Source organism: Labeo rohita, chromosome 24, assembly GCF_022985175.1.
Source record: "Labeo rohita strain BAU-BD-2019 chromosome 24, IGBB_LRoh.1.0, whole genome shotgun sequence".
Classification (NCBI taxonomy): Eukaryota; Metazoa; Chordata; class Actinopteri; order Cypriniformes; family Cyprinidae; genus Labeo; species Labeo rohita.
The window spans coordinates 1,412,910-1,430,503 of NC_066892.1; the positions used below are offsets into that span (position 1 = coordinate 1,412,910).

General features: G+C 31.6%; 1 protein-coding gene across 2 annotated transcripts; it reads left to right on the forward strand.

The window, feature by feature from the left end:
* Positions 1-1,448: 1,448 nt before the first annotated feature.
* wdr48a (WD repeat domain 48a) lies at positions 1,449-16,027 on the forward strand. 2 transcript variants are annotated; one of them, XM_051098703.1, is made up of 19 exons: positions 1,449-1,535; positions 3,392-3,532; positions 3,630-3,708; positions 3,795-3,877; positions 4,125-4,254; positions 4,585-4,673; positions 4,799-4,900; positions 6,455-6,679; positions 7,192-7,266; positions 8,791-8,893; positions 9,253-9,350; positions 9,441-9,548; positions 9,627-9,723; positions 9,803-9,901; positions 11,266-11,371; positions 11,454-11,541; positions 11,624-11,700; positions 11,899-12,088; positions 14,079-16,027. In XM_051098703.1, exons 1-19 carry the CDS (start codon positions 1,488-1,490, stop codon positions 14,172-14,174), a joined length of 2,034 nt encoding a protein of 677 aa, XP_050954660.1. In that variant the 5' UTR covers positions 1,449-1,487; the 3' UTR covers positions 14,175-16,027. The 2 variants fall into 2 exon arrangements, with proteins under 2 accessions (XP_050954660.1, XP_050954662.1); XM_051098705.1 differs by having other exon boundaries at positions 3,633-3,708.
* Positions 16,028-17,594: the final 1,567 nt, after the last annotated feature.

Below are 17,594 nucleotides of genomic sequence, written 5' to 3' on the forward strand. Positions count from 1 at the left end.
CAAAGTATATTAATACTACTACATTTAAGATAACTCTGAGCAGGATTAAACAATCTGTGTAAAGACTCTTATGCCAAATTTACATTGCATTTACACTGCAAAGGTGGCACAGAAGCGCTTCTGAAGTGGCATTCAGGTGTCGATACAGACTGTTCAGAGATGGTGTAAATGCATTTACATATTAATTACAACTGTATGCTTGATACTAGGACCTAAATTGCGATAGAGCAGGCATAATTTAACCCTTTAACTGTCACCGTCCCACCTGTGGGACACTTGGTGCTCTTTTTTTCGTTGTTCTTTTTCTCTATCAAATATTTTAGTAATCATCATAAATTATATATCATTTGAAAGCTTAGAAGCCCAAGAATCGTCCTATGAAAACCATTTTGAAATCGGACAATGCGGTACCATGGAAATGGTCCTGTAAAACCTTTTGGCGGTCTCCTCCCCCTTAGCAGCAGTGTCAAGTGTCATATTACAAAATGCATTATGGTCTTTTAGAATCCAAACTTTTTATAATCTTAACAAAAAACATGTCATTGGAAAGGTCTGAGTCTCAGGATATGATATTTGGTGGTTATTTTGTGATAGAAGTAAACCTGACAGAGAAATTTAGACGTTTGTGACAGAAAAATGCATTTTAAAAAATTCTGTAGAGTTTGTATGGCACCCAGTGGCTGTTTGTGGTATAACGCCCCAAACAAACTTTACAGGAACCTCAATTTTTTTCGTATCAACTTCAAATTTGGAACATAACTTATTTAGACATAAGGCTTCAATTTGATATCAAATTTAGGGTAAAACCTGTTATGTAAAATATGTATTTTATATAAAATAAAGTAAAAATGGTACAGTGCATTTTCTTTTTAGTAAATTTAAACTTCTATAACTTATTTATTTATTTTTTTTTTTTGAAAAAATTCCACTTCTGGCATAATTTGCAGACTGTCTTCTTTGAAAAGAGACCAACCTTAGATCTGTATTTCAGCGTGTTCATGAATTACAATAATTTAAGTTCAAATAGCGCACTTTCATGCCTATTTAAAAAAATGGGGGGTGACAGTTTTTATGATCTGGTTTTTATGTGGCATTGCATGTTTACACTGAATTTTGAGCAGGTACGTAATTCAGCTATGTAAAGATGCTTTTAAATGTCACTTCAGAAGCGCTTCTGTGCAACCTTTGCTGTGTACATAAAATAAATTTAAAAAAGAAAGAACAGAAAAATGGTTGAGACCTTGCGTTTTTCCTTTGCGTTTTTTAAACGCAAAAGTATGTATGTAGGCTATGTATTATTTTTTTAAATAAATAAATAAAACCACATGCAAATACTAGATTATGATTACAATGATATATTACGAATATGTGCGCGTTCTGACATTTATTTATAGTTCTTCATTCATTGCGCTCCCGCCTCGAGCGCGCGCCGGCTTGGCGGCTTTTCTTGGCGTGACGGAAGTGGCGTCACGGCGTCAACATGTAAGATGGCGACGCATCACAGACAGAATGCAGCGGGGCGCAGGAAAGTGCAGGTGAATGTTTCACACTTGCGAGTGCGCTTGTGATGTGCGTGTGCTGTTTGTGCGATGATAGTAGCCTTCAGACCGTTGTTAGTTGTGAGACGGCGGTTTTAATCGCGGATGTGAGCGTTTGTGTAGCGCACAGGGAGGTGGAGGCCGGACTGTGTCACAGAATCTGCTGTGCTGCCTAACAAACTGCAATTTTGGGGCGTCATAGGCGTGTTTTGAGTCAGGTGTCCAAGAATGCAGGATACTAAGTCTGTATAGTCTGCTTTCTGCGGACCATGATAATATAAACAGGCTGTGTCGAGGTTTAGGTGATTATTATGGGCTGCAGATTGAAAAATGAACCGGTTTTGGTCACAGATCTCGTGTCTTTGGACGATATCATGACAGTTTTCTTCCATTCATATTGAGCATACATGCACATTAGCATAATGAACGAATATGGTCATGTGGTCAGGATGCATATGTCCATAAACACATGCTTAATCAACATATAAAGATCTAGACATATGAGTGGATAGAGGTTGAACTCATAAATTTGAGCATATACAAACTAAACACATGTATACTGGGATATGCACACTTATAAACCCGAACTGTAATGTAAATGCCTGCATACTGTACACATTATGTGCATGTGTTTATCATGAAGGTGTGTTTATGCTTTGCAAACAACATTATTTATATATGTTTATATATATATTTATTTATATATATATATTATATATTTATATATATTTATTTATATATGTTTATATATATATTTATTTATATATGTTTATATATATATTTATTTATATATATTTATTTATATATATATATATATATATATATATATATATATATATATATAATATATTTATATATGTTTATATGTTTATATATTTATATATATATATAAATATATATGTTTATATGTTTATATATTTATATATATATATATTTATATATATTTATTTAATATTATATATTTAATATTAATATTATATATTTATTTGTATATATATATTATATTTATATATTTATTTATTCATATTTATTTATATATATATATATATATATATATATATATATATATATATATTTTTTATTTATATATTAAATTAATATTAAAATGCTAAAAATAAAATGTATGCTTTTTTTCCTTATACTGAACTGATAGACTGTATTTTATTTATATTTAATGAAAATGAGTTGACTAAAAGTTTTAGTGTTTACATGACTTTTATTTTAATTTTATTTTATTGTATATTTTTGAAAACCAATAAATAACAATAATTATGTAAAATAATAAAGTTTAATTAAAATGAATTAAAAATTACAATAAACAATTAAATAAAAAAATAATTAGTGCTGATATTTATGGATTAATATTTCAGAATGTTTGCCATTTTTTAAATATTGTAATCAAAATAAAAAATATCTGTTCTTCATCAAACACTGGCAATTTTCTGTTTTATTGTACGTCATTTAATGTGACAAGGGAGAGGAGAAAATAGAATAGAAATAAAATCAAGTATCTGTGCAATTTTTTTTGTGCATTATATATTATATTTTGCTTTGTTTTTGCATTTCGTTTGTACATAACTACTTTATGAAGTGTGAAACAGTAAAATTGTCCATTGTCTTATGAAGTAAATCTGATAAAAGCAAAAAAAAAAATAAATAAATAAAATCAAGGCAGCATTTTTACATTTAAAAAGGTTTATATTATAGTAATGCAAGATCTATAATATATAACAATAGCACCTTTTATACCCTTAAAATTAAATCTCATATCAAATCTTAAATTAAATGTTCCGATTAATCTGTAAAATTGATATATCGATGAACCTCTGATTCTGATCATGTGTGTGTTGCAGGTGTCATATGTGATCAGAGACGAGGTGGAGAAATATAATCGTAATGGAGTCAACGCACTACAGCTGGATCCAGCTCTTAACCGGCTCTTCACCGCCGGACGAGACTCCATCATCAGGATATGGAGCGTCAACCAGCACAAGGTAACCCGTCAGCCACTAAACCCGTGCATGTGATGTCAAAACAATTCCCTGGATCTTTAAAATGACGTTTCTTTTCTTGCATGTGCGTGTTTTGCAGCAGGATCCGTACATTGCATCAATGGAGCATCACACGGACTGGGTCAATGACATCGTCCTCTGCTGCAACGGCAAAACCTGTGAGTGTTTGACATGTGCAGTACAGCTCTAATATTGTTGTATAAAAGCAGTATAGATATATATGTTTTTTGTGTTGTGTCTGCAGTGATATCAGCGTCGTCAGACACCACGGTGAAGGTCTGGAACGCACACAAGGGCTTCTGCATGTCAACACTGCGAACACACAAGGTACTGTCACGGTTTCAAAACACCTGATCAAATAGAATGAAATGTGCACATCCAAAAACATTCAAACCTTCAAACAAATAACTAAATGACAACTGACCCTTTATTTCAGCTGCTATGCATGGGTTTGCAAGCCATTTGTGTTTGTTATTTGATGCAAAGAGTTTTAGTATGAATCTACCAGTTGAATAAATATTTTTTATACTTTTCAGCATTGCCTAATAATTTTTGTTTGTTTGTTTTTTTGTAGGACTATGTTAAAGCGTTGGCATATGCTAAAGACAAAGAGCTGGTGGCTTCAGCAGGACTGGACAGACAGATCTTCCTCTGGGATGTGAACACACTGACTGCACTGACCGCATCCAATAACACCGTTACTAGTGAGTTCTGATATACATTTTTTATTAGTTAATTTTTTTATTTAATGTAATTGTATTTTTTCCCCCCAGATTTTACGTTTAAATATGTTAACTGATATTTTATTTTATTTTATTTTATTTTATTTTATTTTATTTTATTTTATTTTATTTCATTTTTATATTTAACATTAGCTAACATTTTGACTTGAGTATTTAAAAAAATAAATTACTTTTATTACTAGACATAAATTTGTTATTAAAAAATTAACAAATCCTATACTTTAGTTTATATAGATTAAATAGAGTGTGTAAATCATATTTTTTTTTTATTTGTTTTTTCATGTTGTACAGCATCTTCTCTCAGTGGGAACAAGGACTCCATCTACAGTCTGGCCATGAATCAGATGGGGACGGTTATAGTGTCAGGATCTACCGAAAAGGTTTGAGTCCTTAAAGTTTCCTCGTGTCATTGTATTCATATTTGCTATTTGTAACAAGCGCCTGACACTATCTTTCTCATGCGGATGATTTAAAATGGTCTTTGTTTCGTTGATTTGTTTATCAGGTTCTGAGAGTGTGGGACCCGCGTACCTGTGCCAAACTAATGAAGCTGAAAGGACACACAGACAACGTCAAATCACTGCTGCTAAACAGAGACGGGACTCAGGTGAGACAAAACCGTGTGCTGTCAGTCAGTCTGTACGTCTAGAAAGTAAAAACATTCACAAAGTATGTATTTCAATAATTTAGCAACACATTTGCATGTTCATATTACGTATTTTTTGTAGGTGTTTTATTTATTTATCTATTTCAGGGCTGTCAGTTGATTCAAATTTGTAATTAATTAAGTACATGATGTTTTGTTTTAATTAATCTAATTAATCGCAAAATAAATTTGACGGTGAAAATACCCACAAAATTATTTAACGCTATATTTGTGTTAAATAAGAAAGCATTAAGTAGACATTACAAATTGTAGCTTTAGAAAGAAATATTTTATTTGATTCAACGTAAAATTTATTGCACACAAATACTGGAAAACTATGGAACTTAAAAGATAATTTGAGGAACATCTTGGTATTTTTCTGTTCATACAATGAAAGTCATTACTAACCAAAACCATGAGATTGAGTAAATGATGACAGAATTAAAAAGTTTTGGATAAACTATCCCTTTAATGTTTTTATTTTTATTATTATTATTATTCTTTTTTTTAATAAAAATGATACTCTAAACAAGAAATTAAATCTGCCAGCAGGTGGCGGAAAATATCTTTGAGTCATTTATTCATTCGATTCGTTCAAACAGCTGATTTATTCAGGAATTAAGTAAACGACTCTCTGTATGAATGGGCCTTTGAAGCATTGATTCACACGATTCATTCAAAACGCAGATTCATTCAGAAACTAAACACCACTGTGCTGCTCTTTATTTATTTATTTATAATTTTAAAATATTTTAATAACAATATTTAATAATAACTTCATATTTATTAATAATATTTATTTAAATATAAAATGTATATTTAAAAAAAAAGGTAATTTTACATTTTTTATTTAATTAATTAAATCACAAAAATGTAAAATTAAAGTCCATCACAAACCACCAGGGATTCTGAACTTTCCAAAAAAAATAAAAAATAAATAATAATAATAATAATAATAAAATAAACAAGTTTTTTTTTTCTTGTAATAATTTTAATTTAATATTAAAATTAAAAATGTAATTATTTAGAAATTAATAAAAAATTAAAATAATTCTATAAATATATACAATTATATATAATTACAATAATTTATAATTAATTTATTAATTTTGACAATTACCACAAAGCATTTGCTTATTAATGCATGTAACACTCATATAATGCATATTCCGATTGTCTATTTATCTTCACGTTTTAATAAACAACGTAGGATTTTTAAGAAAAATTATTAAGAGCACAAAAAGTTAATAACATGCTCTTCAGTTACCATATGCAAAAAACATTTTTATGTCCGTTTTTAACTTTATAATTCTTTTGTAAGGATCAAAATCCGATCGTACGTGTGTTTCAGCCCCCTAATAACTCAAAGTGCATCAAGCACAAGACCGAACACCAGTCTTATTCTTGATTTATTGTCAACTGCAGAAGGTTTTAAAAGCCTTTGAGCTCTAAATGACTCTCTGATCTGATCTGAATCTGTGTTTCTTTTCTTAGCTCTGGTTTTTGTTTGGTCAGTGTCTTTCAGGAAGTTCAGACGGGACGATCCGGCTCTGGTCTCTGGGTCAGCAGAGGTGTATCGCCACGTACCGCGTTCACGACGAGGGCGTCTGGGCGCTGCAGGTCAACGAGGCTTTTACGCACGTTTATTCCGGCGGCCGCGACCGGAAAATATACTGTACGGACCTACGCAATCCAGATATCCGTGTGCTGATCTGCGAGGAGAAGGCGCCCGTGTTGAAGGTGCGACAATTTCATTGAAATGTGGTGTGTATTTGAATGAAATAATAATATAATATGACATAATTAAATATATAAAATGAAGTGTATATAATAAACTAAATATTAAATAAAGATATTTTAATGAAATATTAAATACATTTTAAAAAATAAAAAAAAATACATCTATTAAATATCAAATAAAAATATTTTAATTAAATATGAAATCAATAAGATAAATTAGACAGAAGAAAATAATATATAAATTAAAACTAAATATTTTTAAATTTAATATTGCATATTAAAAATAAACAAAAACTACATATATTTAACTAAGTATATGTCATTTTATATATTTAATAACTATGAGAAATACATAAAATAAACATTCCCATGGACTTTAAATCAAGGGCGCAAGTTTATGCGTCAAACGCAGCTAAAAATAGCTGCGGCAGCTGTGGAGTGTGAGCAGGTAATAGGAATAGGAAGTAACTAAAAGTTACTGAAGTGTGAATATGTGCTTTCCTGTCTTTCAGATGGAGCTGGACAGGTCAGCTGATCCGCATTCGGCCATCTGGGTTTCCACCACAAAGTCCACGGTTAATAAGTGGGTAAGTGCAGCTGGTGTCCGGCGTGACGTGAGCGGAAACACCACCTGCTCCGACCGCTGTGACGTTACACACACATCCTACAGCTGAGCTTTAAATATTCTGCCACGTGTTCTTTTACTCACGAGGGTCATTAATTAGTGTCGCCCTTCGGCTAAATATCCCGGGATGGGGCGCAGTGCTAGTACTTATAAATAACGGTTAATATGTTGTGTTGCATGTTATCGGTCGCATCTTAAAATGGTAGAATGCTTCTGTTAGTTTTGAATGGCGATTGTGAATTCAGCTGTTAATAAGTAAATATCACAATTGCATGCACTATTAGATATGATGCATTAATGCTGATTTGTACCTGTCCGAGTTTGACTGAGAAGCCTGTAAATCAAATGAGCTGCCATGTTTTTGTTTTATATCATAACTTTGTATTAACTCTCAATTGCAAAGGCATTAAAAAAAAAAAAAAAACTAAGTTATTGTGGCACAAGCAAAGTGAATAGTTTTTTTTTTTTTCCTGAATAGTTTTTTTTTTTGGAAAAAGTATACTGTACAGAAGATGAAATGAAATATTCAAACTTAAAATAATTATTTTGCTGCTAATTGCCAAGGCAACATTTCTCATTTTTGTTTAGTTTAACTTGTACTTAAGTAGTTAAATTAAATAAACCGTAACAAATCAATAAAAACAGCACAGACATTAAAAAAAATAAATCACTGTTAATAATATTAATATTTTTATTATGTTATGTTATAATAAAAAAAAGTCATAAAAGACTGGATGCACATGACAATATGCAAAAGCCAGATTATGCTTTTTACTTACATTTAGCTAGATTTTAGTTACCTTCTCTGTGAGCTATGGTAGGGTTATTATTGTTAAACAAAACAAAACAAAACAAAATAAAATAAAAAATAAATAAAACTATTTGGAAAAAAGTCTACTTTACCTAAAACAATTTAGTAATAAAATAATTAAAATGAACTAAAATTTAAACAAATAAATAAAAATAAATGTGTGTGTGTGTATTAAAGTTAAAAAAGAAAACAGAAAAATAAAATGTAAAAAATTAAAATATTAACAAAAACTATATAAATAAATAGCATTATGTCATATAAATGTTGTCATAAAAATAAAACTACTCTGGAGTCTACTTTACCTAAAATAATTTAATAATAAAACTGAAACGAATGAATATGAATATATATGTATATATTTTTCCATTAAATTAAAAAAAAAAAAAAAAAAAAATATATATATATATATATATATATAGTGTTGTTATTTATTTATTTATTTAGTTATTTTATATATATATATGCAAAATTACTACAACTTTAAAGTGAACAAAGAAAATGTAAAAATAAATAAATTTTAATTTGAACAAAAATAATATAAATAAATAGCATATAAATAATATGACACTAATGATAATAAAATAGCGCTGGTCCATAGTTTTAGAAAATGTAGGAAAAAATGTGTGTTCTCTTGATATTGAGTGTTGTTCTGAATATTGTCTCTCTGTATTTCAGTCTCTGAAGGGTATCCATAATTTCCGAGCGTCTGGTGATTATGACAACGACTGCAGCGCTCCACTGACGCCGCTGTGCACGCAGCCCGAACAGGTTATCAAAGGTACGACTGTCTGCAGATTTGAGTTTGCATGTACTTTTGAGTCAGTCAGAATTTTTCAAGGATGTTCAGATATGTTTAATAATAATAATTGCCATCGAACAGCATCTTTAGCATGATATTGTATTTTTTTCCTAATGTAAAGGGTATAATTAATTGTATTTTTTTGTCATAATTTGTATTTTTATTTTATTTTTTAAAAAATAATTTATTGTATTTATATTTTTATTTATTTTATATATTTTATTACATTATTTATTTTTTAATTTTGCATTTTTAGTGTATAATTTCTGTGTGTGTATATATTATGTAGTTTTTAATGTTTTAGTTTTAATTATTTGATGCCTTGTCTTGACCTCTAGGTGGCGCCAGCATAATTCAGTGCCACATTCTGAATGACAAACGACACATTTTGACCAAAGACACCAACAATAATGTGGCATACTGGGACGTGCTGAAGGTAACGTTTACATTTGTGTTCATCTACACATTATTGATCTGAATGCTAGCTTTTATGTCACTGGTTCGTTGTCTGACGTCTGTTTTGCAGGCCTGTAAAGTTGAAGATTTGGGCAAGATGGAGTTCGATGAAGAGATCAAGAAAAGGTTCAAGATGGTTTATGTGCCGAACTGGTTTTCGGTGGATCTGAAGACAGGGGTACGTCCTAGCAAGACGGTGTTTAAATACATCCTTAGTAAAAAGAAATGTTATTGATCATTTAGTTTTGATTGACAGATGCTGACGATAACGCTGGACGAGAGCGACTGCTTTGCAGCATGGGTTTCTGCTAAAGACGCTGGATTCACCAGCCCTGACGGATCCGACCCTAAACGTGAGCCAAACCTCCAGCGTCGTCTGTGTTGTCGTGACAGTAGATATAAAGATGAGTTATGAATGTGTTTGTGCTGTAGTGAATCTGGGCGGGCTGCTGCTTCAGGCTCTGCTGGAGTATTGGCCTCGAACACACATCAACCCCATGGACGAGGAGACCGAACTGAATCATGGGAGTGGTAAAAACTGTCAATTCATTCTTATATCACTCATACCTAAACTAAAACAAACTACTGTATGTTACTATTGTTTGTCTTTAAATGCATTAATCTTGCCATTAAAAAAAGAAATATTTCCTAATATGAATAAAATAAAATAAAATGAAATAAAATTATGAAATATTTTGAAAATGTATAAAAAAATATATAAAATAAAATAACATCAAAATGTATAATTATAGTATAATATATAATTAATTAGTATTAATTGGTATTATCAGCATTGTATAATTGCGTAATAATGATTGTAATAATAATTATTATTAATATTATATAATGCTATATATAGTTTCATTATATGGTATACCGTAATTTTAAACGTGATATTGTATTTTTCTAATATAAATGACTTATAATTAGATCAGAAATTACTATTAATAATAATAATAATAATAATAATAATAATAAAACATTTAAGTAGCATATTACCTAAACAGTATTAAAAAATAATTATATTTTATAATATAATATAATATAATATTTATAGTAATTATAAACTTGCATATTGTTTTTATAATATAAAAGTTATAATTAATATGATAAAATAATATCAAAGTTTATAATTACTGCATATATTAATAAACTGCATATATTATTATTATTATTATTATTATTATTATTATTATTATATAATACTATATATAGTTTTATTATATAGTGTACAGTAATTCTAAACTTGGATATTGTATTTTTCTAATTATTCTAATTCTAATTAATTTTCTAATTATTATTAATATTAATAATAATAATGGTACATTTAATTAACATATTACACAAAGTATTTAAAAATAATTATAATTATTTTATAATATAATATACAGTAATTATAAATTTGCATATTGTTTTTTTTGTAATATAAGTTATAATTAATATGACAAAATAATATCCAAGTTTATAATTACTGCATATTATAATAATAATGAGCTAAAATTACATTAGAAATGACTGTTGTTATTATTATTATTAATACATTTTATTAACATATTCCACAAACACATAAATATTTAAAATAATTATATTTTATAATATAATATTTACAGTAATTATAAACTTGCATATTGTTTTTTTTGTAATATAAAAGTTATATCCAAGTTTATTTTTACTGCATATAATAATAATAATAATAATAATAAAAATTATTATTATTATTATTATATGTGATATTTTGGATTGAAATTGAATATTCAACATGAAATAATGATGAGTTTTATTTGTATAATTACATTTAATTAACAAATCTTTAACTTAATTTTATGAAATTTTGTCTGAAAAAAAAACAAGTTTCCTCAGATGATCCTCATGGCATATATTTTGTGTTTCCTCAGTGAACGGCGAACACGAGAGCCGGATACAGAAAGGAAACGGATATTTCCAGGTTCCGCCACACACTCCGGTGATTTTCGGTGAAGCGGGAGGAAGGACATTATTCAGGTGTGTGTCTTGTGTTTAATCATCTCAGTAGATGCTGGTGTTCAGTAATGAAATGACGTCACAGTGTTGTGTCTTTACTCAGGCTGCTGTGTCGAGACTCGGGTGGAGAAACTGAGTCCATGTTACTCAACGAGACGGTCCCGCAGTGGGTCATCGACATCACAGTGGACGTAAGCACCCATAAAATCCTTTCAAAGTGTCTTGTGCTTGGTATTTCGGTTATATAAGTGCATTTCTGTCTTTCTCTCACAGAAAAACATGCCCAAATTCAACAAAATCCCATTCTACCTCCAGCCCCATTCGTCCTCTGGAGCAAAAACATTAAAGAAGTACGTGTGGCTGTGACGTGTCAATCTAAAGTTTGTTAGACAGAGACTATAGGATGCAACAGTTGGTTTTGGATGTAAAAAAAAAAAAAATTATCATCTGTTCTGTTGCACAAACAATAATTTCAGTGTGAAGTGAATACACTTGTTGGATGCCGTTGCACATCAGTATGCATGAAATGTGTGTTTGTGTGTTTGCAGGGATCGTTTGTCGGCCAGTGACATGTTACAAGTAAGGAAGGTGATGGAACACGTGTATGAAAAGATCATCAACCTGGACAGCGAGTCGCAGACGGGCGGTTCGGCCGCGGAGAAACCCAGCGAACAGAAAGAGGAGGAAGACATGGCAGTGTTAGCGGAGGAGAAGATCGAGCTGCTCTGTCAAGACCAGGTATTTTTATTAGACAAGACTAACACCAATGCAATTTTGTTATTATGGTCATTTTGATACTGTTTTTAACATTAGCTTACTACGTTATAGAACTAACAAAGGCTGATACTTCTACAGCATTTAGTATCGTTAACGTTAATCTATAACAGTGCCTGCATTAATGTTACATTTTCATTTACAAATCATTTGCAATAAAGTTGCATGAACAAACTACCAAACAAAAAAAGTTGCTTAAAGTGCTTAAAGTATTTGAAAATGTAAGGGCTGGAAAACCCTTGAAAATGGCAGTACTCCTGAAGAGGTACTTAAAGTGCTTGAATTATTGAAAGACAATGTATCTATAAAATAAGTGTTTCATTTTTTCAATCAAAACACAAAACATCTTTTCACGCAAAATTCACACACAAAAAAGTACCTTTTTGGCTTATTTCAGTTAATGCCATAAAACTAGCAAGCTAAGCCAGTAGCAGTACTGACAATAAATGTTGTGTAAATGTGACTGAAGATGAGAAAATAGGAACAGATGAACCAAATCAATTGAGTCATTTATGCTGGATTCGCTCCAGTTGATTTAAATTCGTGACTTGGATCATTCATTTTTAAGCGATTTAGGGTTTAGGATTCGGTTCGGGACTTTAGTGCGGGTTCGTGAATCGTTTGATTCAGATTGGGACCTCGGTGAGGGTTCGTGAATCGCTGGATTCAGACTGGGACTTCGGTGCGGGTTTGTGAATCATTTGATTCAGATTGGGACTTCGGTGCAGGTTTGTGAATCATTTGATTCAGATTGGGACTTCAGTGTGGGTTCGTGAATTGTTGGATTCAGACTGGGACTTTGGTCTGGGTTTGTGAATCATTTGATTCAGATCGGGACTTCGGTGCGGCTTCGTGAATCATTTGATTCAGACTGGGACTTCGGTGCGGCTTCGTGAATCTTTGGATTCAGATTGGGACTTCGGTGCGGGTTCGTGAGTCATTTGATTCAGACTGGGACTTCAGTGTGGGTTCATGAGTCATTTGATTCAGATTGGGACTTCGGTGCAGGTTCGTGAATCATTTGATTCGGATTGGGACTTCGGTGTGGGTTCGTGAATCGTTTGATTCAGATTGGAACTTCACTGCAGGTTCGTGAATCGTTTGGATTCAGACTGGGACTTCGGTGCGGGTTTGTGAATCATTGGATTCAGATTGGGACTTCGGTGCAGGTTCGTGAGTCATTTAATTCAGACTGGGACTTTGGTGCTGGTTTGTGAATCATTGGATTCAGATTGGGACTTCGGTGCAGGTTCGTGAGTCATTTAATTCAGACTGGGACTTTGGTGCTGGTTCGTGAATCATTTGATTCAGATTGGGACTTCGGTGCAGGTTTGTGAATCATTTGATTCAGATTGGGACTTCAGTGTGGGTTCGTGAATCGTTGGATTCAGACTGGGACTTTGGTGCTGGTTCGTGAATCATTTGATTCAGATTGGGACTTTGGTGCTGGTTTGTGAATCATTTGATTCAGATTGGGACTTCGATGTGGGTTCGTGAGTCATTTGATTCAGACTGGGACTTTGGTGCGCGGATTACAAATTTGATTCGGATCAGGACTTTGAGTGCAGGTCGCAAATCATTTGATTCAGATTGGGACTTGGGTATTTTGGCTAAAAAACTGAGGTGCATGAGCTCTGATCAGTGAGGCTTATGATCAACCACTTTCAAAAATAAATTAATAACCTGTGCTAATTAAAAGAGGACAAGTTGATAAAAACATTAAATCCAAGATTTGGTGATAATATAGCATGAGAGATTTATACATGCCGTTTTTGAAGTGTAACAAGGTCTGAAAAAATTCCCATGAAGTACAACAATTTTCAAAAAAGTAATTGCAAAGTTTTTAGTCCAATAACATGAAATGTCATCTTTTTCTTGTGTATAAATGTAATCAGGCATGATGTGACCTCAAAGAAAAAGTAGTTTTTGTGACATGTTGCGTTGCTTTCATTAGGTTCTGGATCCCAACATGGACCTGCGAACAGTGAAGCATTTCATCTGGAAGAGCGGCGGCGACCTGACGCTCCACTACCGGCAGAAATCCACGTGAGGTCCCGCCCCCTTCCGACGTCGCCGTGGAAACTCCATTCGTAACACTTCACATTCAAAGCACACGCTCACCTGCACTTCCTGGTTCTGTCTGACGTCGACATCATCTTCCTCGCACGGGCCGCTCGGCTCACGCATGATTATCCGAGTGTAAACGGGAAGGAGGATGGGTGACGAATGGCAAAAAAGTGTTTTTTGAAGTTTGAGTGTTTTTGCCACCTGTATGGTTTTTATTATGTTTTTTTCTTGGCATGAATTCTTGACGGATGCCACATTGAATGCGTCAGAGTTTTTTTCGTTTCGTTTTTTTACCGCCACTTTCTCCTCCTCATTTAACATTCCAGTGATGTGTTTGTTGCCAATGACGTCATCGAATCCAGTCAAAGCGGAACTGGTTTAAAACAATCGCGAATCTGTGTAGAAACGCGTAGATGGACCGAACGCCTGAGAAAACTCCAAGAACGCCGTTTCCCATGATGCATCTCTTTCTCACTAACGTGCTGTGATCATCAGTGCATCCATTTTGTACATATATTGTAATTATTTTGTAGTCAACTTGAACTTGAGTTGGAGATTAGGAGGTTTTTATTTACGTTTCTTTTTAAGAAAATGTACGGTATCTTCAAAAAGGTGCTTTTTCATGTAAAATATGATGTCGGAAGTGTAGTGGAAATACTCGAGAGGTTATAAGCGGAAAAAGAAACAAATGTTTTGTTTTTTTTAAAGGAATAGTTCACCTTAAAGTGAAAAAATGTACCATCCGAGATTTGTTTCTTCACCAGATTTGGAAAAATGTAGCATTTCGCCACTTGCTCGCTAATGGATCTGAATGGGTGCCGTCGGAATGAGAGTCTAAACAGCTGATAAAAACATCACAGTAATCCACAAGCAATCCACACCACTCCAGTCCATCAGTTAACATCTTGAAAAGACAAAAGCTGTGTGTTTGTAATAAACAAATGTTTTTAATTGGCTCTTTGTGACGGCACCCATTCACTGCAGAGGATCCGTTGGTGAGTAAGTGATGTAATGCTACATTTCTCCAAATCTGATGAAGAAACAAACTTACCTACATCTTGGATGTCCTGAGGGTGAGCACATTTTAGCAGATTTTAATTTTTGGGTGCACTGTTCCTTTAAAAGTAACAGTTCACCCAAAAATGGAAATTGTTTACACATAAACGTAGAAGGATCTAATTTTCAATTTTTAGATGAATTATTCCTTCATCCAGATGTTTGCTGCTGAGCGTTTTCTTTCCTTCCTGCGCGTGGACAGGAAGACACACTAAAAATAAATAAATATATCTATATAAAAAACCTATGAACTATTGAAGGATGACATCACTGGATGGCAAAACTCATGTTTTTAATTTATGCAAAACGAAAACTGTATTCTGCAAACGTTTGTCAATCATACAAAGATTTGCACAGTGTTCTAGCGACATGTATTCATGTATATATATATATTTGGTCTTAGATCAAAGACGGTTAAGATAATTATAGTAATACAAGACCATCAGAAACTAAATCGAGAAACGACCGAGTGGGAAAGAAAGATTTTAAATCGTCCATGTCCACATCCCCTGTATTTATGCTTCCTGTGTTGATTGTAATTATATGCAGTATATTTTGGGTAAATAACAGCTTAATAAATTAACCAAGAATGAACGAGTTCAAATGCAAACTTTTCTTAAAGCAGGTGATGTTGACAGAACAAGATCCTGTTTGACATCCTAAGTGTTGATAACCTGATGTTTACCTGCTTTTATTGGAGATTCACCTCTGGACCAGTTTTACAGGCTCATCTGGTTATTAAAGCGAACTGACAACTGAAATAAACCGAAATGATTGTTATATGCATTATATCATTCTTTAATGCATTTGTGAAACTGCATTTAAAGTCGTCAGAGGATCCGTTCATCCTGAGAAAAGAAGAGCTCATTCAATAAACCAAGCAGGTTAGTACTTTTGAAATTATACTGGGCCCAATAATGATATGCATCCTCTATAGGTCCATTTTTGTAGCTTACATGTTATAATTATCTGTATATTTCTCATTTTTCAGAAGCGGTAAACAATGTGTGCATTTGCATATGTCAATATTTCAAAGGTAAGCATGAAATGTTTGTAGAGCGCAAGGTGTGTTTCTCTGTGTTGATCACGTGATGCGTCTCAAACACTGATGCATGTTCATGTGTTCAGAATTCTCTTGCTCTTTTATTATAATGCAAAATAAATAGGGCTCAATTACACCTTTAAAAATTAAAATAAATTTAATCGTGCAGTTTATGCAGCAGCTATGCATATAATAAAACATTATATATATATATATACAGGTTATTAATTTATTTTTGAAAGTGGTTGATCATAAGCCTCACTGATCAGAGCTCATGCACCTCAGTTTTTTAGCCAAGTCCCAATCTAAATCAAATGATTTGCAACCTGCACTCAAAGTCCTGATCTGAATCAAATGATTTGTATGGGACAATAACGGTAAAGGCTTTAAGCATAAAAACAATACGTGTAATACTGCTTTTAATTGTTTTTCAAAAATTTTCAAATGTTCTTTTTTGGTATTTTTGTTTTTCTGAGCAAAAAATAAATATGCATTTTTCCCTAATTTACAGAAGACACCCACTAAAATGTCAGTGTAACAATTTTGTCAGGCATATTTCATAATTCTCTTGCCCTTTTATTATAATGCAGAATAAATAGAGCTCAATTATACTTTTAAAAATGTAAATAAATTTACTCTTTAATCGTGCAGTTTCCGCAGCAGCTATGCAAATAATAAATCATTTTTAACATTTTTTAGCACTTGAGCAGAGTACAGTGTGGTCTTTGAGTTTACATTATGAATAATTACATTATCTTATATGATATATCTTACAAATTATATATATTTATATATATATATATATACGTATATATATATATATATATATATATATATATATATATATATATATACACACACACACACACACACATATATATATATATATATATAAATACATATACACACATTTACATATATACATACATATATACATATACATATATATCTATGTATATTTTATGTAAATATGTATATGTATTTATATATAACATATATATATATATATATATATATATATATATATATAAATTAATTTTTTAAATTAAATGATCCAAAAAAATATCAAAAGTTTTGTTTAATTTAATTGCATTTTTGTTTTTGTTTTTGTTTTTTCTGAGCAAACAATAAATATCTCAAATTTTTCCCTAATTTACAGAAGACACCCACTAAAATGTCAATCAGTGTAACAATCTTGTCAGGCATATTTACAACAAAAATCAATTTATGACATATTAAAAAAATAATTACTTTCACCCCAAATACTAATTAGTTGTAATTCTACATTTTTAAAATTTCCCTCTT